The following is a 22,291-nucleotide window of genomic DNA, read 5'->3' as shown; positions in this document are numbered from 1 at the left end:
TGCCCGTCTGATGGGGCCCGATACACTTTTTTGGGGTTTTTAGGTCGGGTCTGATGGGCCCGATGCCCGTCCGATGGTGTCTGATGGGCCCATCGGACCCGACCTTAAAAACCCAAAAAAAATTAGTCTTTGTGCGCGGCATCAGACCTTCTTCTTCTCCGGTGGTGTTCGGCCGGCGTGCGTGCGTGGGTTCGGTCGAGATGGGTATGGATGGACGTGGGTTGGTTTTTGGCGTGAGTGGCCGGTATGGGTTTTGGATCATGGGAAATTTGAGAGAAAAAAGCGGAAGAGAGAGGGACGGTTGGGAAAAATGGGAGGGGTATTTTGCCATTTAAAAAATTATGCATAGTATTTGTTTAGGGGACCAATTTATGGGTTTATTAAGCATGGAAATTCAAATTTCCCATGTATAATAGCTTTCTAAAAGAACCAAAAAAAAAAAAACAAAACAAAACAAAAATTTTTGGGTTGGAATTCTTGTAGCGCAGAATTCTATTCTATGTATTTGGGGTTGGCCCGTAAACTTGTAAATAATAATACCAACTGTCGTTCCTCATTGCCTAAGAAATACACAGAAAGAAGGTAAAGGCGGACGACAAACATGACAGAAACAAACCCAAGGCGACTAAGAGGTCACAACTCCACTGCCACCTCCTGCATCGCCTCACGTCTGAGCCCTGGCCTTGTCCTCACTACCGGCGAGGTATTTTTCTCTTCTCTGCTTAACAAAATCGAATGATTTATCAATTTCTATATATATTCATGTATCACAGGATGGTCGTGTGTGCTGGTTTGATATGCGGTGCAAAGATGTGGTGAACACCATGGAAGTGGGGAACGAAGCGATTTCATCCATTTGTTTTAAGTCTGGTACGGTACGAGTATATGTTTCGCTTGGGATTTGAATGTGGGTATCCTCATTGATTCCTGTGAGAAAGTATTGGAAACTACTTCTACTTTTAATTTTTTTTGTGTATGTAGTAATTCTCGGAACTGGGTAGTTTTCTTTTCATATCATAGCTATGACATCTTTATGGAGAACCATTTTAGCTCATATGTTATGAATTTATGCGAAATTGAACCAAAATGTATGTATTTGAATCTCATAACTGCATATATTTATATCTTATGTATGCATAAGACAACATAATATTCTTCTAAAGATTATAATTATTTCTGGGAAATTCTGGTGGGCTGATTATTTTCTCTTTGGTAGTTTCTAATTGGTATTAATCACACATTTGATATAGGAAATGAAAACATCATTTATGTTTCCTCGGGAAGTGAAGTAAAGAGCTTTGATGTCCATCTGGTAACCATTCTTGCTCTTGGTTTTGGTATTATTATACGTTTTTCTATTGGTATTCTGTCTGTTCACATATACATATATCGTTTATCTTTATGCGGAATTTGTGATTAGATAGTATTTTTTTTTTTTATTTATTTTAATAAAGTATGTTTTGTTTTCTATTAAGTTTGTAGGTAATTTATTTTGTAGGCCTCCTCTTGGAAGCCGTTGGAGACTTATGAATATAATAAGGATGAGATAAATCAGGTATAAGTTCATTCTCTTACACTAATAATTTGAGAGGAAAAAAATGAGCTAGATTTGTGAATTTTTATTTTTAAGTGATCTGATTCCGCAAATTCTTACTCATGGAATCATAATCCTGTTCTTGCAGATTGCTTGCAACTTCAAGTCTTCTTTTCTTGCAGCTGCAGATGATGGTGGCGATGTCAAGGTTCTTACCATCTATTTCACAGATAATTCTCTGTTAGTGTTCATTAAACAATAAATTATAGACATTCTCATCAGCAAAAAAAAAAGCTGAAATGGTAGCTATTCAATAGATTTCTAGCCAGGGAAGTGGTGTATCATCTTACTGAGGCTATTAAGGTCAATTGGTAGTACTACTCGGTTGAAAGTTTTCCTTTTACTTTTATCTGGTCATATATTTAGAATGGAAATTTAACTAGGTGCACCGAATTTAAAGGCTGATTGGACTTTGGATGTGTTTTCTAATCATTGTCATGCTAGTTAGAAAATACAATTTGTCTTTGTAATCTCTCTCTCTCTCTCTCTCTCTTCAATTCTGAAATTATTTGGAGATTATAGACAGCCAGACATTTTGGTAGTGTTTCTTCTATTGTGATTCTGTGCTCATTAAAATACCTGTTGCAGATCATAGACATTAGCCAGAAATGTCTCTATAAAACATTGAGAGCTGGCCATACAAGTGTATCCTTCTAGTAGATGTAAACTCATTATCTTTAACTTCATCAAGTATCATACAATACCACACAAGTACACAGGGCCAGATTGTTTAATTAACAAAACATTATGCTGCATAGAAATTACTTTATTTTTTCATTGAGGATTTCTTCTTTCCTATGCATGTGTACTTTTGAATGGCTATTTTCAATCTTTACACATACTTCTCACCTTAACTATAGTATAGATCTGTAGCAGTGTACAATTCCTTTCATGGAGACCCTGGGAAGGTATTCAATAAGAACTTTGGATTACTTTAATCTCTGTTTGTATGAGTTTGTGAACTGTGGGGTGCTACCAATGTTTGATTTACATGGTACAGCTGAGGTTCATCGGTTATCATGTTACAAACTATATGCAATTTGTTTAGTGTTAGATATTAGGTGTATATTAGCTGTAAGAGAGTTAGATATTTAGTAGATATTTAGTAGATATTTAGTCTCCTAACTCTGTATATAAATATGTATTATTCTATGAAATCAACACACAATTCGAATCACTATTTTCTACATGGTATCAGAGCATTGTGATTCAAAATTCGAAATTCGAAATTAGGGTTCTGAAAAAAAAATAAAAAAAAATAAATAAAATTAGGGTTTGAGTTTAGGGTTGTTTTCGAAAATCCTATTTGGAGTGAACATCTTTTCTCACCGCCCACATAGGAGGACTGCCCAGCCGCCGATCTACGAACCCCCGAAGTCCGGTCGCCGGATTCCTCGCGCGTGGGGCTCACGCGCCGCCTGAAGCTTCTGCGCGTGGGGCTCACGCGCCGGCGCGTGGAGGCGCGTGTGACGGCGCCTTCGACGGCGGTCTGTTGCCGATTCTTCACTGGGTTCTTCTAAGCCCACTCGCATCTGTTCTAGGTTGTAATTCGGTGTTTGTTTGTCTTCTTCGTGTTTGGGTGTTCATTCCTTGGTGTTCTTTTGTTCTTTTTCTCTGTCCTTTGTGTTTGTTTTTGAGATTATGGCAGAGATAAGATTAGATTCAAAATCAGTTGTTGTTTCTGATGTTGTTCCCGTGATGTCTAAAATCACGGATCATAAGTTGATTGGTTCGAATTATTTGGAATGGAGTAAGACGATTCGACTGTATTTGAGGAGTATTGACAAAGATGATCACTTGACTGACGATCCTCCTGAAGAAACAAACGATTCAAGGAAAATATGGCTCCGTGAGGATGCTCGCTTGTTCCTTCAAATTCGAAATTCTATCGATAATGAGGTAATTAGTTTGATTAATCATTGTGAATTGGTTAAAGAACTAATGGGTTACTTGGAGTTTTTGTATTCTGGCAAAGACAACATATCTCGCATATATGATGTTTGCAAAGCTTTTTATCGCGCGGAGAAACAAGATAAGTCTCTTATGAATTATTTTATGGCTTTCAAGAAAACATATGAAGAACTTAATGTGCTATTACCGTTTAGTCCTGATGTAAAAGTTCAACAGCGCCAACGAGAACAGATGGCTATTATGAGTTTTCTTGCAGGACTCTCATCTGAATTTGACTCTGCAAAGTCACAAGTTCTCTACGGTTACGATGTCTCCTCTTTACAAGATGTGTTTACTCGTGTTCTTCGCACAGAGACTACCTCTTCAACTCCTCTGAATAGCGCCTTGGTGAGTCGTAATAATTCTGCACCGGAAAGAAACTCTACTCCAAGTGGATTTAAAGGAGGTAATTCACAAGGACCTGATAACCGCACACCAAATTCTGGGAGCATCATGTGCAATTATTGTAAGAAACCAGGCCACACCAAGTTTGAGTGTAGGAAGTTACAATTTAAGAATCGACAACAACACTCTGCCAATATTGCAAGCACTAGTGATGCATCTGACAAATCGGTCCTTATTTCTGCTGATGAATTTGCCAAGTTCTCAAGGTATCAGGAAACACTTAAGTCTTCATCTTCTTCTCGTCATCGCGATTGCCGAATCGTGTAACTCTAATGCATGCCTTCTTTCCAAATCCTCAAAATGGGTCATTGATTCTGGTGCCACAGATCATATGACAGGTAATTCCCGTCTCTTTTCCACTTTTCAGTCTCACAGTCCCACTTCTGTTGTCACCTTAGCTGATGGGTCAACAGCTTCTGTTCTTGGATCTGGCACTATTGTTCCTACACCTATGCTATCTTTGTCATCAGTCTTACATTTACTTGATTTGTCCTTTAATTTGCTTTGTTAGTCAACTCACTCGTAATCTAAATTGTTGCATCTCATTCTTTCCTGATCATTGTTTGTTTCAGGATCTTGTGACGAAGAAGATTATTGGTAAAGGACATGAATCTGGTGGCTTGTATGTTCTTGACCCACTTCCGCCAACCTCTATTGCTTGTTCGAGTGTTGCTTCCGCTTTTGAGGCTCATTGTCGTTTAGGTCATCCATCCCTTCCTTTGCTCAAGAAAGCTGTGTCCCCAATATAGTAGTTTATCTTCGTTAGATTGTGAGTCATGTCGGTTGCCAAACATCATCGTGTTAGTTTGAGTCCACGTGTCAATAAACGTGCTAGTGTTCCTTTTGAGTTAGTTCATTCGATGTTTGGGGTCCTTCTCCTATTTTGTCTCAACCTCGGATTCGTGTATTTTGTTACTTTTGTGGATGATTATTCTCGTGTAACTTGGTTATATTTACTGAAAAATCGTTCTGAGTTGTTTTCTATATTACGTGCTTTTTGGCTTTGAGATTCAAACTCAATTTAATGTATCTATTCGTACTTTGAGAAGTGATAATGCCAAAGAGTACATGTCTGCTCAATTTCAATCTTATATGACCTCTAATGGCATGCTTCATGAAACTTCTTGTGTTGATACGGCCCCTCAGAATGGTGTTGCGAACGTAAAAACGGACATCTTCTTGAAACCGCACGTGCTCTCTTGTTTCAAATGAAAGTCCACTAAACCTTTTTGGGCCGATGCAGGTTTCCACGGCATGCTTTCTTATTAATCGCATGCCATCCTCTGTTCTTAATGGTGCAATTCCATTTAAAATTCTTTTTCCTCATAAGTCATTATTTCCAGTTGCTCCGCGAGTGTTTGGTAGTGTTTGTTTTGCTCGCGATGTCCGTCCATCTGTCACCAAATTAGACCCTAAGGCACTAAAGTGTGTCTTTCTTGGTTATTCTCGTCTTCAGAAAGGGTATAGGTGTTATTGTCCTGATCTCAACAAATATCTTGTTTCTATTGATGTTACTTTTGTAGAAAATACACCTTATTTTTCATCTTCCACTACTTCTACTAGTCGGGGGAGGATGATGATTTGTTGGTTTATTCTCGTCACATCCTATGCGCCCGCTACATGTTACGGCGGGTCTCTAGTTCCTTCACCTCGCCTCGGTCGTCACCCCCACGTTGTCTACACCTCCACCACCTCCACCACCTCTACCACCTCCACCACTCCCTCGGCCTCCTATAGTGTACACCAGGCGCCCCCCTTCTCCACCTCCTGTTTCATGTCCTGCACCTGCATCTTCGTCATCAGATCCGGAAATCTCAGATGATCTTCCCATTGCACTACGTAAAGGTAAACGTCAATGAACTTTTCCTATTACTTCTTTTGTGTCTTATAATCATCTCTCATCTTCTTCTTGTTCTTTTATTGCTTCTCTTGATTCTATCACTATTCCTAAAACTGTTCGAGAAGCGATGTCTCATCCTGGTTGGCTTGCCGCAATGATAGAAGAGATGAATGCTTTGGTTGCGAATGGTACTTGGGTCTTGGTTGATTTACCTTCGGAAAACAAAGCTATCGGGTGTAAATGGGTGTTCACGGTTAAATTCAATCCGGACGGCACGCTTGCTCGCTTAAAGGCCCGTCTTGTTGCCAAGGGTTATGCTCAAACCTATGGAGTGGACTATTGTGATACTTTTTCTCCTGTTGCTAAACTCACATCCGTTCGACCGTTCATTTCCATGGCATACTCATCATTGGCCTTTGCATCGGCTTGATATTAAAAATGCTTTTCTTCATGGAGATCTTGAGGAAGAAGTATATATGGAGCAACCTCACCGGGTTTGTTGCTCGGGGGAGTTAGTGGCGAGTTTGTCATCTTCGCAAATCTTTATATGGATTGAAACAAAGCCCTCGTGCTTGGTTTGGTAAATTTAGTCGAGTTTGTTGAGAAGTTTGGTTTGTTGAAAAGTAAGTCGATCATTACGTGTTTTATAAAAGATCAACTTGTTGGTATCATTTTGTTAGTGGTGTATGTTGATGACATCGTTATTACCGGAAGTGATGCGAAGGCATCTCATCCCTTAAGTCTTTCATTCACACCCAGTTTAACACGAAAGATTTAGGGGAGCTCAAGTATTTCTTGGGGATTGAAGTTACTCGGAGTAAACAAGGTATTTTTCTGTCTCAAAGAAAGTATGTACTTGATTTGCTAACTGAGACAGGGAAATTGGGATCAAAACCCTGCAATGCTCCAATGAATCCAGCTGTGCATCTTACACGTGATGGGAAACCATTTGAAGATCCTGAGAAATATCGCAGGTTAGTTGGAAAGTTGAATTATTTAACTGTGACTCGTCCAGATATTGCATTCCCGGTTAGTGTTATCAGTCAGTTCATGTCTTCTCCAACAATTCATCATTGGGCAGCATTAGAACAAATTTTATGTTATTTAAAAGGAGCACCAGGACGAGGTATAGTTTACAAGGATCATGGACATACCCAGATTGAGTGTTTTTCTGATGCGTATCAAGTGTGCTCCAAGGTAGATAGACGATCCACTTCAGGATATTGTGTATTTGTTGGGGGCAATCTGGTCTCTTGGAAGAGTAAGAAACAAAATGTTGTATCTAGATCCAGTGCTGAATCAGAATATAGAGCTATGGCCCAGTCTGTGTGTGAGGTAATATGGATTTATCAGCTTTTGACTGAATTTGGGTTTAAGACTTCTATTCCAGCAAAATTATGGTGTGATAATCAAGCTGCTCTTCATATTGCCTCGAATCCCGTATTCCACGAGCGAACTAAGCACATTGAGATTGATTGTCATTTTGTTCGTGAGAAAATTCAACAAGGTCTGATCTCCACAGGATATGTGAAGACCGGAGAACAACTAGGAGATATTTTTACAAAGGCTTTGAATGGGGTGCGGGTTGATTATCTTTGTAACAAGCTGGGCATGATTAACATCTATGCTCCAGCTTGAGGGGGAGTGTTAGATATTAGGTGTATATTAGCTGTAAGAGAGTTAGATATTTAGTAGATATTTAGTAGATATTTAGTCTCCTAACTCTGTATATAAATATGTATTATTCTATGAAATCAACACACAATTCGAATCACTATTTTCTACATTTAGAAAAAGAAAATGGCCCTAGCCTTCAATATACATTAACTGAAATGAACAGTGTGAATTGATGGAGTTCAATAATATAACTGATTTTAAGTAGATTTTTTAATAGGCCTCTATGGTGAATTTCTGGTCTAAATGATTTTTGGCTGGATGTGATACACTATTGTTCCAAGTCAGTGCTTGAAAGAATTAGAATATAGGCATTTTATTGGTATCAAAAAGAAATTACAAAGTTCCAAACTTTTCGACAGTTTGGTATCTTGCCGTGTTTTCCCTTACTCACTTTGTTAAAAGACAATTCTTTCCCCTCTTACAATTGATCAGCCCTCTATTTATACTAAGTCTCCCTTATAGCTGTTTTAACACCTTAGGACTATGGAATAATTCACTCACTTAAAACCACTAAGAATTTGACAACTCACCCTGTAAAATCCTAATCAATTATAATAATGAGACTAGTATTAAGCTGTAACAGGATGCTAAAGCAGGACTTGGCTTTTGCTTAGAAGAGTACCATTCCCTGACTTTCGCTTAGGTGTTGCAGTCCTGCTTCTGAGGAAGTGCTTAGAAAGTAGCATAGCTAATAGTTTTATTGTCTATATATTTCATGTTCTTTTCCACTGATCTTTGTGGTCATGTTTTCCATCTACTTGTTAACATTGCTGTTTATCTATTTTGATTGACTAAAGTGAGAACCCACCCACCTGTCATGGTATTTTTATGACTTGTACACGTTTAGTGAATAGATATTTCTGTTCTCATCATGTTTTCCATAATCTGGGAAAATTATACATAAATATATATATCAAGACATTTAAGAAATAATTATGTTTTGTATGTTCTGCCAGTTATTAGTGGAGGTCTTGATTCTAAACTTGTGATGTGGGACTTTTCCAAAGGGCGACCCTACAAAATTGTGGATTTTAGTAAGCACTTGTTTTTTGTCTCTACCATCCGATTTACATGCTCTTCAGTGTAACCGTGCAATTAGCTCTTTCATTTGATTCAATTTGGTGTTCATGACTTTTCTTGGCTTAAGGTCTACATGATGGAAGCAATGGTGGTAGTGGAGGCCAATGCTTTAATCCGGCTTTCATTCATGCAATAGCGGTTCCAGATATTGATATGTTAAACATAACTGGAAAGATTTGTGTGGTTGCAAGGGGTGATGGAGCTGTAGATGTTATTAACATTGAAACAGAACTTGCTGCTATCAAGTCAAGATCTTCTAAAATATCCCATAAAGGATCTCAATCTAGATCTACGAACAGAGGCTTGAAAGATGTGGAGAACACAGAACAAAATGGAAGACCAAGGCTACATTTGGATTACACCCTGGGAGGTCATACTTCTGCAGTGTCTTGTGTGTAAGTAATTTATTTGAAGGGAAGTTTAGATAATCTAATTTTGAAAGTGTAGTCACTTATTTGATTGGCATAATTATCAGGTCATTTTCCCTTTTTGGTGAGAAAGGAAAATTCCTTATTTCAGGTGGAAATGATAAGTCGATTAAAGTTTGGGATTGGTCTAGATATTTTGATACTGAGCAAACTAGTAGTTGCAGCAGTGATATTTTACAGTCCACCATTAGCCTAAGCAAAAAAGTGAGCACATTTTTCTTTTCAATGTCCAAGTTCTTTGATTGTATGTATCTCAATTGTATATTTAACTTCTTAACATGGCCCTAATACATTGACAGGTAAATTGGCTCTGCACCACTCCAACCGAATCGGAAAACGTCATCGTTTGTGACACAACCAAGGTGGTAAAGGTCTATTCTGTTTCCTAGGTCACTACTGGCTAATTGCGGACTTAGGGAACGTAAGCCCCTGGTCAAAAACTCTTATCTGACTCTGGAAAAGTATCTCTTTATCGTGAAGACTGTTCTATGTATACATCAATTTTTGCTCACAGAATAGTATGGTCTCAGCTAAGCAGGTATTTGATCTTCATATATTCAACAATGCAAGATCTTCATTCGGTTAATGATTTTAGGTGCAGAAGTTTGAGATTCTTGATTTGATTTGATAAAAGATAAAACTAAAAATAATGTAAGTAGAGATGTTGGCGTGAGATGAGAGGATAAAGAAACGAAATTCCAGCAACTTGGGAATTTTATTTTGAATCTAAAGTAGTCAAAGACCCGAAGGGGAAGAGTTCATTTTGCGAAACATTTTGAAATGTAATAGTACAATTTTTGTAGTTTAAATTTTGTAATAATAATTCTTTATTAATGTTATATTTTTATTGTAAAAGTTAAAAGATTTTCAGCATTTCTCTTATTCATTGCCTGATCATAGAATAATATACAGCAGAAAAAATTGGATTAAGATGGTAGAGATAAAATTAGGGAAGTGCTTACCAGTGTCAAAAAGAGCTTGAGATCGCAAGAAAGTTCGTTGAAATCGATGAGCTATGACAGAAATGAATGAAAGAAACAGAGAATTTGTAAAATATAGATCATATACATCTAAAGTTCCTTGTCTTTTAATATTTTGCTTCATGAACCTAAATGAGTGTTCTTACACACTATACCTTTACCGGGCCTGGATACCTTCGGGTACAATACAATAGTATATACATTAACTATATAATTAATCCAAATAATTAGAAAGATAAAAAATACACAAGGATTCTCAATTTCAACAAATACAAGCATCTATAGTTCTATACCCAGGAAAAAAATATAAGGCAGGGCAAGTAAAAATGGTGGAATCTCTAAAAAAGAAAAAGTAATCTAAACTTTAAAATCAAATATTGCACCTAAATTTAACCAAACTCATCGAGAATCTTCCATGCGTCGGAGAAAAATCTAATTTCCGAGAAGCGTAGTCGATCTATAGTCTGAGATCAAAATTGTGCCTACAATTGCCATTAACTTTAGGAAATGAATTGAAATTTTGAGAAATTAGAATACTCGTAAGTCGTAACATTAGATGAAGAGAAAGATGGCGATGGAAGAAAACTATATTATATCTTTACTGAAAGAATGTATGTGGAGAATTAATAACGGTGGTTTTGAAGGTTAGGGAGTTGGTTTCTTTCTTCTTCCATGGAAAGATGACAAGCAATCTCTCTCTCTTTCTCTACCTTGAAATATTTGCGGGAATTGGAAGGAAGGTTTCGGTTGAGGAGACTACATCTTCAAGACTTCAACCAACAAACCTTACAGACAAAGCCATTGCGGGAATTGCAAGGAATGTTTCGGTTGAGGAGATTACATCTTCAACCAACAGACAGACCAAAGATTTTTCCTCCTCAACCAATTTTTGCATGTAACTTCTATAATAATATATCCTCCTCCATCTCCACCACCGCCACAACCCTCTCGTCAGGGAAAAAAGACCAACTTGCCCCTCCCTTTTGGTGGTGTGTTTTGGGGGTTTCCATATAAAAATCAAGTGAACAATCACCAATATTAAGAGAGAGAGAGCTTTGGGGGAGCCAAAGGAACCTGAAATAAAAATGATGCAATCTGGGATTCCTGTTTGTAACACTTGTGGTGAACAGCTAGGGGTTGATGCAAATGGTGAAGTGTTTGTGGCTTGTCATGAGTGCAATTTTCCCATGTGCAAGGATTGTCTCAGTTATGAGATCAAAGAGGGCCGTAAAGCCTGCTTGCGATGTTCTACTCCCTATGCTGGTATGTATTTCTCTCAATATTTGTATTCTTTCTTCTTCTTTTACCTATGTTTATTAAACTAAATTAATCTTTAACACTTTGTGATTGTTCCAAAAACAAGTTATAAGCAAGTGTGTGTATGCATTTTTCTTTCTACTAAACTCAGATTAGTTCGATATTTACAAGTAGTCACTGGAATGATCTTAACCAAAATTAATGCATTTTAGCTATGTTTAGTATAAAAATTTACAGTATAACTTTTTTTTTCGTAATTACTTATTTATGCGTTACGTTGATTACGTCAGACGATTCACCAGCTGATGACGATACAAAATTATCTGGAAATCGATCAACGATAACATCTCACCAAGAAGAACCAAAGGTAAGACTTCTTGACCTTTACATGTGCATATATATCAAATGCACACTACTACGAAAATGATAATTCAAGTGTCATGAATAGTTTCATGTGGACATTACAAGTTTTTTAATATTATATATGGGTGACTATTCAATGGTTACATTTTTATTGTAACCATATGGTTACATTTTTTTTGACCTGCAATAGCAGGTTAACAATAGGTAAAAATTCCATTTTTAGAATTAATTAATTATAATTAACTATTTTTTAAGTAATTAAATAAATATTTAACAAAGACCTATTTTAGCAATTAAAATTTTTAAATAATTTTTTTTATTTATATATAAATCCCTTGATTTAATTATTTTAACCATTAACCTATTTAATTATAATATTTACACTTTTTTTTTCAAAAATTTTAATAATCGTATTGTTTGAAGTGTTTTCTTTTTTTTTTTAAATATTATAATTTGGACGGATACTATTATATATTATAAGATTGATTATGTTTTAAATATTACAGTAATATTTTCTTTTATTCAAAATAGAAAAATATCACTTTTTTTTTTTAAAAAAAAATTCAGTATAATTCCAAATTATATTAAAAAAAGCTAGAATCATAATATCAACTCTAAAATTTTTGTTTAAAATAAGGATTGCTTAAATTTATAGCTTTTAATCAAGCTAAATTTAGGCCAAATGACATTAATTTGATTTTATTTGCTTTGACTCCAATTATATTAATGTATTTTATACGGCTTGATTTTTCAAACTTTTATTAATAGGTATACCAATTGTTTGATTATAGGGGTAAGTTGAAAAATGCCTCTTTTATTTATCAATTAATCAAATTTACCTCTAATTTTATATTTATTTGAAACATACCTCTTTTTATATGTATTGTACCCAAAATACCCTGACATAAGAGAATCACATGGAGAGTATCTTGAAGTCATAGGGGCAAAATTGGTACAATGTTTAAAAAAAGAGGTAAAAATGATAGATTTTAAAAAAGAAGGTAAAAATAAAAGAGGACAATATAAAAAGGGTATAGAGTGTAATTTTCTCTTGATTATACATTTCACTATTCAATAAGCTTTATTTCATTTTCTTTCTATGTCAGAACTTTTTTTTTATTTATTTAAATATACATCAAAACTTATACGTAATATTCTAAACAACTGAATTTTAATTTTACATATAAACAATTTTGTTGTCTTAATACATTAGAAATTTTTTTAATTTCTATAAAGAAAGTGATATTTTTAATGATTGCCACGTTCTTCAATTCATTCATGTGCACCACTTGTGTGTTTCTATTTTATAGCTTACACACAACACACAACACACACTACTCACTTCCACCTTATTACAATTTTATTAGTGCCAACCACAAAATTACCATTATACTCTTTGTACCTTAATGTATCTAGTTAACTAAAATTTAATCAAATAAGATTTATTATAACAACAAAATTTATAATTTACTTAAACATTTTTTTTTAAATTTAAAAGTAATTAAATAGCGAATTCGTATTCTCACAATTTTTTTTTTTTTATAATAGTTTTAAATTTTCATAAATAAAATTAATTTTAGGTATAATATTGAAAAGATCCCATTAATCAATCCATTTAATTTAAATTCTATAATTAAAAAAAAAAAGAAAACCAAAATCTTATAATAATGAATTAAACCAATTCTTTTCTTGGGACCATGCTCAAGTCTATGGGCGTCCAATTCTTTGTCCATTGTTTCCTGCAAGTTCAGCACATCATTATTTGCTTTATGTGGCAATTAAAATTTTTGTTTAGTTTCTATCTAGGTTTATGAATTTCAATACCCAAGATAATTTTCCCCATTTTTCCATTATTAATGTTAATATGGAAGGTGTGGTTACAAATTGTTGAGATTTCACTAAGTCCCTTTGTTTGCGCCCATGTTCCATGAGATTTCACTCATTGACATCTGTTTGATTTCATATTAACCTATTTTACAGTATGCTTTTGTTGAGATTTCATTAAGTCCCATTTTTTTTTTAATTTGGGTGTATAAGTAAAAAAGAAGGTGATGAAAAGAAATAGTTAGAGCATGAAGAGAGAGAGAGAGAGAGAGAGAGAGAGAGAGAGAGAGAGAGAGAGAGAGAGAGAGAGAGAGAGAGAGAGAGAGAGAGAGAGAGAGAGAGAGAGAGAGAGAGAGAGAGAGAGAGAGAGAGAGAGAGAGAGAGAGAGAGAGAGAGAGAGAGAGAGAGAAAGACAAAGAAGAAAGAGGAGGAGATAGAGAAAAAAAATTTCTACCGCAGTACTGACTAAAAAAATAAATTTAATTTTCTTAAAAAAAATAAATAAATTTAATTATAAAAGCTTTGTTTAATAACACATTTTCTAAAAGAAGTGTGGTGATTGGTGACACGTTGGCTCGGGATAAAATTCTGGCCACCTAACTCGGGATGATACGTTGGCTCGGGATAATAAAATTTTAATTATCAAGTTATATATGTGTATAATTTTAAATTATTAAGAGTTTTGTTGTAAAAATTAAAATAATTTAAGTGTAAAAAAATAAATTGCTAAAAGATCCTTATTTAATAATAAATTGCAATAAATTAATTAATAATAATACTTAATTTAATTTTAAAATATAATTAATTTTAATTAAAGTTTTAAAAGGAAATAAATTAACAGGTTAATATCAGGTTACAGGTCATTTTTTTTTTATTTTATTTAATTTCCAAATTAATCACAACCATTTAATGCTGATCCAATGGCTAAAAAAAACGTAACCATGATGGTTACAATAAAAATGTAACCATTAGAACCTCCTCCTATTATATATAGAGTTTTTTATTTTTTAATTTTAGGTTAAATATAATTATATATAATATATCAAGTAAATGCTAGTTTTATAATTAATAACTTCATATACAAGTTTTGTTTATCCTATTATTCAAACTTTTTTTCTTTAAATTGTATTTTACTCTGAAATTGTAAATTGATCTAGTTAACCACAAATTAATAAAATAATAAATCAATAAAATTGATTCATAATCACAAAACTGATAACCCCAGAGTACATAAATTATAATGAATAATCTAAAAAGAAATGAAGTAGTAAATATACTCCAATCCAACCAGAAAAATCAATTACTAAAAGAGAACAAAATGCATTAATTAACAAGCTCAATATAGAAAATGCAGTGGGGATTTTGTCAAAGCATGCATCAGGCCAATCGATTTGAGGGGCTCCACCCCTTTAATTTTTTGGTCCTAAGAATCATAAAATTAAACAACAGAGACAAAACTATTTCAAGAGTTAAATTTTTTAAAAATTAATTTCACATATGGAATAATATCAACATGTGGGGTGTGTTGGTCATAAACCGCATAGAATATCTATTCATGGAAATGATATAGAGAAACTGAGGGTAGAATACGCATAGAAAATAGAGGTTGAAAAGATGTACACAAATCTGAAATCAATATCATATGAGTAACAGAAAAGAGGTTGAAAAAATATATTGGAGAGATAATCTAACGAACAAACAAAAGTTCTAAAAGATCTGATTCTTCATACTCAAGTCAACAATTCAATAATAAATAAATCATTAAAACAACACATGCTTTTTTTCTTATTTTTTTTAAGAATAAGATCTAAAGTAAGCATCAAAAGGAAAAAAAAAAAGGAAATCTACATATGTTGAACCAATGTTGGTTCCCGAATTTCATAATAAGGAATAGAAAGAGAGAGAGAGAAAAAAAAAAGAATGTTATGAGAGAAAGGGAGGAGATAAAAAGGAGGGACAACTAAAAATGTTACATAAAGTAGTGCATCAGTCACATCTTCAGAACTACTTTATAAATTATCACACAATCACATATTCAACCTTTAAAAATTCTAAAATAATTTATAAACACTTAACTAATCACATTTTCAAAAATATGTTCCCAGTAACTAAATTCAAATTTTCATTTTAGAATCTCAATTTAAGTATTTTACAAGGAATAAATTCAAGAGTTAGTCTATTTTAGGATTACTTATTAATAATAAAAAGTAGTTGTAGTAATAGTATTATTGGAAAATTAATGTTTTTTTTTTTAAAAAAAAAAATTAACATCTTCATTTAGGGAGGTGAAATATGTGGCCTGTCCCTTTATGATGAACATTAAATGAGATTATATTTTCTTAAAACTAATTTTTCTCTTACAATATATTTCTTGTCGTGTAAAGAATAATACAAAACATGTCACCCACAATGAAAAATAGTCACCAATAGTGTTTTTGTAGTAGTACCATATGAAGCTACCAACAGAAACATGAAGAAAATAGAATAAGAAATGATTGGTATGGTATCCATCCATTTTAGGCATACTAAGGGTTTTTGATTTAATAGTCATATTAATCCAATATTTCAGGATACTGGACTTCATGCAAGACATATAAGCAGTGTGTCAACAGTGGATAGTGGTATGAGATCTTTTATTTTTCTATGTTTGCATTTCTTGTCTCCTAAAGCTAAATCATTTATATTAATGTGCTTATCTTCTTTTTGATGAAGAAATGAATGACGAATTCGGAAATCCAATTTGGAAGAACAGAGTAGAAAGTTGGAAGGATAAAAAGAGCAAAAAGAAAAAGAATGCAACCAAGGCTGAAAAAGAGGAGATTCAAGTTCCACCTCACGAGCAACAGATGGATGATCATCAACAATTGTAAGTAACAATGTTACATAAACATTTTGGTAAATGATAATTCTTACTAAGGTATTATACTTAAGCCTTTTTGGTTGCTTTTGTAGGCCTCCAGAAGCTCCACAAGCGCTATCAACTATAATTCCAGTTGAATCTAGTAAACTTACACCCTACAGGGTTGTGATAATCATGCGGTTGATCATCTTAATTCTCTTTTTCCATTATCGAGTAACACATCCTGTTGACAGTGCCTATGGGCTATGGATGACATCAGTTATCTGCGAGATTTGGTTTGCTGTTTCTTGGGTTTTGGATCAATTTCCTAAATGGTCTCCAATTAACCGGGAGACCTATATTGATGTCCTATCTGCAAGGTTCATATCTTTATCTTGAATGTTGAGTTTTGGATAGAGCTAGACAAAATGTTAAAATTTTGGGTGTAACATGAAATCATATTATACTCATTTTCATGTTATGATAGGTATGAAAGAGAGGGTGAACCATCTGGGCTTGCTGCTGTAGATTTTTTCGTGAGTACAGTCGATCCACTCAAAGAACCGCCACTAATCACAGCCAACACTGTTCTTTCCATTCTGGCTGTTGACTATCCTGTTGATAAGGTTTCCTGTTATGTGTCTGATGATGGTGCAGCCATGCTCACCTTTGAATCTCTAGCTGAAACAGCTGACTTTGCAAGAAAATGGGTTCCCTTCTGCAAGAAATTTTCAATAGAACCTCGAGCTCCCGAGTTTTACTTCTCTCAAAAAATTGATTACTTGAAAGATAAAGTGCAACCTTCTTTTGTAAAAGAACGTCGAGCAATGAAAGTAAGATTCCCAAAGCATGGGTTAATTGTCATTCATATTACATATTTTTTCTTTATAACATGTTAATGATTTCATATGATTTTGTAGAGAGATTATGAAGAGTACAAAGTGAGAATTAATGCCTTAGTAGCAAAAGCTCAAAAGACACCAGATGATGGCTGGACTATGCAAGATGGAACGCCATGGCCTGGGAACAACTCACGTGATCATCCTGGCATGATTCAGGTTGAATTGTCTATTCTTTTGTCCAATTTATCAATGAACCATATGCTTAGGCATTGAGCTCGAATTTGATCATACTTGCACTTTTATCATTTTCTTTTAGGTGTTTCTTGGCAATACAGGTGCCCAAGACATCGAGGGAAATGAACTCCCTAGGTTAGTTTATGTCTCCAGAGAAAAGAGACCCGGTTACCAACACCACAAGAAAGCTGGTGCTGAAAATGCTCTGGTAATATTTGCACTTGTATTAAGATACAATAAATTTTCATGTTTTTTCTTAAAAAAAAAACAGTTTGACTAAGAGATTATTTAATTTTTGACTGATACCAGGTTCGAGTCTCGGCAGTTCTAACTAATGCTCCATACATTCTTAACCTTGATTGTGATCATTATGTTAACAATAGTAAGGCTGTTCGTGAAGCAATGTGTTTCATGATGGACCCTGAGGTTGGACCAGGTGTATGCTTTGTGCAGTTCCCTCAACGGTTTGATGGTATTGATCGCAGTGATCGATATGCCAATAGAAACACCGTTTTCTTTGACGTAAGTTTAACCTTTATATTATATGGACTAGAAGCCAAGTCTTTTGTTTAAGCACTCTTGTCATTAACTTTTGTATTTATACAACACAAAATTGTGGACTTGACATTTTGACTTATGAGAGTTCTAATTGGTCTGATTACAGGTTAACATGAAAGGTTTAGATGGTATTCAAGGACCAGTCTATGTGGGAACAGGTTGTTGTTTTAATAGACAAGCACTTTATGGATACAGTCCTTCTTCTATTCCAACCCTACCAAAACCTTCTTCATCATGCTCATGGTGTGGATGTTGCTCATGTTGTTGTCCAACAAAGAAGCCCTCCAAAAGTATTTCAGAGGCTTATAGAGATGCAAAACGTGAAGAGCTTGATGCAGCCATTTTTAACCTCAAGGAGATAGATAGTAAGTCTAGTTTTTATAAAGTTGAATTTCAACATATCATCATGACATAGTTTTCAATACATAAAATTCATTTTCGGTTTCCTCCTACAGATTATGATGAGCAGGAGAGGTCAATGCTGATATCCCAGATGAGCTTTGAGAAAACTTTTGGCTTGTCATCTGTCTTTATTGAATCTACACTAATGGAGAATGGAGGAGTGCCCGATTCTGTTAACCCTTCGACATTAATCAAGGAGGCAATTCATGTCATTAGTTGTGGCTATGAGGAGAAAACAGAATGGGGAAGAGAAGTAAGATGACTATTATTCTATACACTTTTTATGAGTATAAATATTAAATTATAATGTATAACCTATGACATTTATTTTCTTCTTAATTACAAAATTATTGCTTTGTATTCGCAGATTGGTTGGATATATGGGTCAATTACAGAGGATATCTTAACAGGTTTCAAGATGCAGTGTCGTGGATGGAGATCAATCTACTGCATGCCCATAAGGCCAGCATTCAAGGGGTCAGCACCAATCAACTTGTCTGATCGGTTGCACCAAGTTCTTCGTTGGGCCCTTGGATCAGTGGAGATATTCTTTAGTAGACATTGTCCACTTTGGTATGGTTTTGCAGGGGGTCGTCTTAGGTTGCTCCAACGTTTTGCTTATATTAATACCATTGTCTATCCTTTCACATCCTTCCCTCTCGTTGCTTATTGCTTAATCCCCGCCATTTGCCTTCTCACTGGAAAATTCATCATACCAACGGTAATTATTTACTTTTACTTTTTATTCTTCACACAAATCTGACATTCATATACATATGTACACATCTAAATAAAATAGAGAAATTACTCACTTGGTTAGTATCTATATATGTTGTCATGTCAATGTTCATTTTCTCTAAACACTAAAAATAATGTCAAAATTCACATATTAACAACCTTCATATATAAGATAGATTCACACATGTAATACTAAAATCTACTAATATTGTAAACATTTGCATAGTAACTTTTACATGAGTTGTAGCCTTATGAGCCATGACAAGCCAAAAGAACTTACTATATATATGCATGTACTCATTCTTCACAGCTCTCAAACTTGGCAAGTCTTCTCTTCCTTTGCCTTTTCTTCTCCATCATCTCAACTAGTGTACTTGAACTCCGATGGAGTGGTGTAACCATCGAAGAGTTATGGAGAAACGAGCAGTTTTGGGTCATTGGAGGAGTCTCAGCTCATCTTTTTGCCGTTTTCCAAGGCTTTCTCAAAATGTTGGCTGGTTTGGACACCAACTTTACAGTCACAACAAAATCTGCTGACGATTCAGAGTTTGGAGAACTCTACATCATCAAATGGACAACCCTTTTGATCCCTCCAACAACACTTCTCATTGTTAACTTGGTTGGTGTTGTTGCAGGCTTCTCTGATGCCTTGAACAAAGGGTACGAGGCTTGGGGACCACTTTTCGGCAAGGTTTTCTTTGCCTTTTGGGTGATCCTTCATCTCTATCCATTCCTCAAGGGTCTCATGGGACGCCAAAACAGGACACCAACCATTGTTGTGCTCTGGTCTGTGCTTTTGGCCTCTGTTTTCTCTCTTGTCTGGGTTAAGATTAACCCCTTTGTCAGCAAAGTGGATGGTACCACAATTGCACAAAGTTGCATTTCTATAGATTGTTAATTGGAACTATAGCTACGAGAGTGTTTTCCCATAGTTTTTATCACTCATCATTTTTTTAGTATAGAATAATTTGTGATGATTCAATCTCTTTTGTATTGGTTTTGGAGCTATGATTAATTTGTAAATGTTGAAAGAGATTTTACATGTGAGAATTGTTATTGTAAAAATGATGGGGTTGATTCTTTATTATATATTGAGTATGATGAAAAAGAAGAATTATGACATATATTGTAGAGTTTTTACTATTTTATGTTATTTTTAGGCTATGTCTGGTAGTAAGGAGGGAGAGTTAGATGGATAGAGAGTTGATGAAGGATGGAGAATATAAAGAAGGGAGAGGAGAGTAATAATCCTTTTATATTGTTTGGTAGGAAGGATGGAGTGATTGAATGATAGATAATTATTAAATTATAAAATTACTATTTTATCATTATAATTATTTTTTAATAATATTTGTTGAGGGTATTTATGTAATTTACAATAATTGAAGAAAGAGAGTTCCAATCCTTCCATTATTAGAGGGATTACAAATTAGAGATTTGAGTGGATTTGCTATTCTCTTACCTCTCCTTTCTCTCCTTCAATCCCTCTTGTCAAACAAAAGGATTTATTATCTCCTCCCACCTCTCTCCCTCCTCTTCTCTCCATCCCTCCACTTCTCCCTCCTACCAAACATATAATTTCTAATTAATTTGATGTCACTTCACGATGATCTTTTATATTCTTAGTATAAATATTTGAGTATTTTGTATTAAATATCTTTAACCATTAAACTAGAGAAATTTAATGTAGAAATGTGGTGTTCACTACAAGAAACTATCATTAATTTGACACCCTTCATGAAATAAGAAAAAAATATTTAAAATAACATGGAGCTTATTATGTCTTTTCATTTAAGATACAATAAGGCTACATTATGTTATATGTGGCATGACATTGGTTGTTAGGTCTGGCTGATCAACGTAACAAATGTGTTTATAAAAATGCTTTGGATCTAGAATTCTCTAGGGGTGTCTCCAGGGCTCTGGATTTTCTCCAGTTCTTTCTGCGTCTTCTTCGTTCCGTTTTGCTTTTCTTCTTCTCCTTAATCTTTCTTTCTATTTTCTTCCTTTTCTTTTCTTGTCATTTTGGTTGGTTACATGTTCAATTTTTCTTCCCATTTTACCCTTAATTATTAGTTTGCATTTATTGCTCTTACTGATTGTGATCTGTAAGTACGAGAATTTAATTAGACCTGCTAATTTCCTTTAGTACTGGTTCTTTTACCAATCTCTTCATTATTAATTTGTTGTCGCTTCCAGTTTTCCCAAAAGATTTTGCCCTCATGCAAGCTATACTCAGAAGATATCGCCTACGGAAGCTTAATGATAGGACTGACTCGACATCTCTTCAACTCCTCTAACTTCATCTGTGCTCCAAGTATTTCCTCTCCTTGCGTAGGTTGTTCTATTTAAGATTTTGGGGGTTTTATGGTAGTTTAGCATTTATCACTTGTTTTATTATTTTCCATTTCTAGTCTTTTTAGCTCTTACGTTATTATGGCAACTTCTAGTCAACCGATTACCACTAGTTTTGCTTTAACTGTGGAAAAGTCATTGATTCATACCTTTGATCATGTTTCCTTGAACCATGAACCTCCTATTGAATCTTTTTCTCTTGTTATTAAAATTCTCACTTCGAAACCCTTGAAACTTGAGTGGATTAACAAAGTTATGAGGGAAGCTTCGATGGTTAGATTCCCAATGAGTTTTTCAGAGTACTATTCTGGTATGTTCTTCGCTAGGTTTGGTTGTGACGGTGATCATAGAAGGGTGTTGGAGGGTCAACCTTGACACTTTGATCATTGTCTTATGTTGTTTGCCAACCTTGAGGATTCGGATACTTTAGTTGTTGATCAGGTAAGATACGTTCCTCTTTAGATGCAAGTCCATCACATTCCTTTTGGGAATAAATCACCTCAGTTTGCCCAATTTGTTGCTGATGAAGTGGGTGATCTTATAGAGATACACCCCCTACTCTCTATGAGGTGGTTGTTCCCTTTCTTAAAATTAGAGTTCTCATTGATGTTACTCGAGCTCTTCATCGTGGTATGCAAGTGTTTTTTCAGGAACATTGCTAGGACTAAATAGATTGGTTTTCAGTGTGAGGGTCTTCAAAACTATTGCTACTATTGTGGTAGGCTCGACCATACTTTCAACAAATATGTTAGACTCTTGTAGAAATGTGATGAATTGGATTATCCTTTTGTTTTAGGTTACAAAGATATTCTTAGGGCTCATCCTAAAATTAAAATCCAAGAGGTTCAGGCCCTTAGAACTGGAACCTCAAGGAACTAGAAGTAGGCAAATTTTTTTAAAAATAAAATTGTTGAAATTCCAAGGC

The 22,291-nt window shown here is 34.6% G+C and overlaps 1 protein-coding gene across 1 annotated transcript; it reads left to right on the top strand.

Annotated features, from left to right (window-relative positions):
- The first annotated feature begins 445 nt into the window (after positions 1–445).
- LOC115710354 (cellulose synthase A catalytic subunit 8 [UDP-forming]) lies at positions 446–20,133 on the top strand. Its single transcript, XM_061112597.1, has 26 exons — positions 446–703; positions 774–870; positions 1,251–1,312; positions 1,499–1,555; positions 1,683–1,742; positions 2,183–2,239; positions 2,460–2,502; positions 8,423–8,500; positions 8,614–8,941; positions 9,022–9,178; positions 9,274–9,360; positions 9,489–9,512; positions 10,599–10,849; positions 10,982–11,217; positions 11,502–11,578; positions 15,968–16,019; positions 16,111–16,264; positions 16,351–16,617; positions 16,725–17,070; positions 17,158–17,295; positions 17,396–17,521; positions 17,623–17,835; positions 17,978–18,236; positions 18,327–18,526; positions 18,641–18,994; positions 19,322–20,133. The coding sequence occupies exons 1-26, from the start codon at positions 602–604 to the stop codon at positions 19,907–19,909; spliced, it is 4,413 nt and encodes a 1,470-aa protein (XP_060968580.1). The 5' UTR covers positions 446–601; the 3' UTR covers positions 19,910–20,133.
- The last annotated feature ends 2,158 nt before the right edge of the window (positions 20,134–22,291 follow it).

This window comes from Cannabis sativa, chromosome 3, assembly GCF_029168945.1.
Source record: "Cannabis sativa cultivar Pink pepper isolate KNU-18-1 chromosome 3, ASM2916894v1, whole genome shotgun sequence".
NCBI classification, from domain to species: Eukaryota; Viridiplantae; Streptophyta; class Magnoliopsida; order Rosales; family Cannabaceae; genus Cannabis; species Cannabis sativa.
Note: the sequence above shows the minus strand (reverse complement) of the source record. Positions and strands in the feature narration are given on the sequence as shown.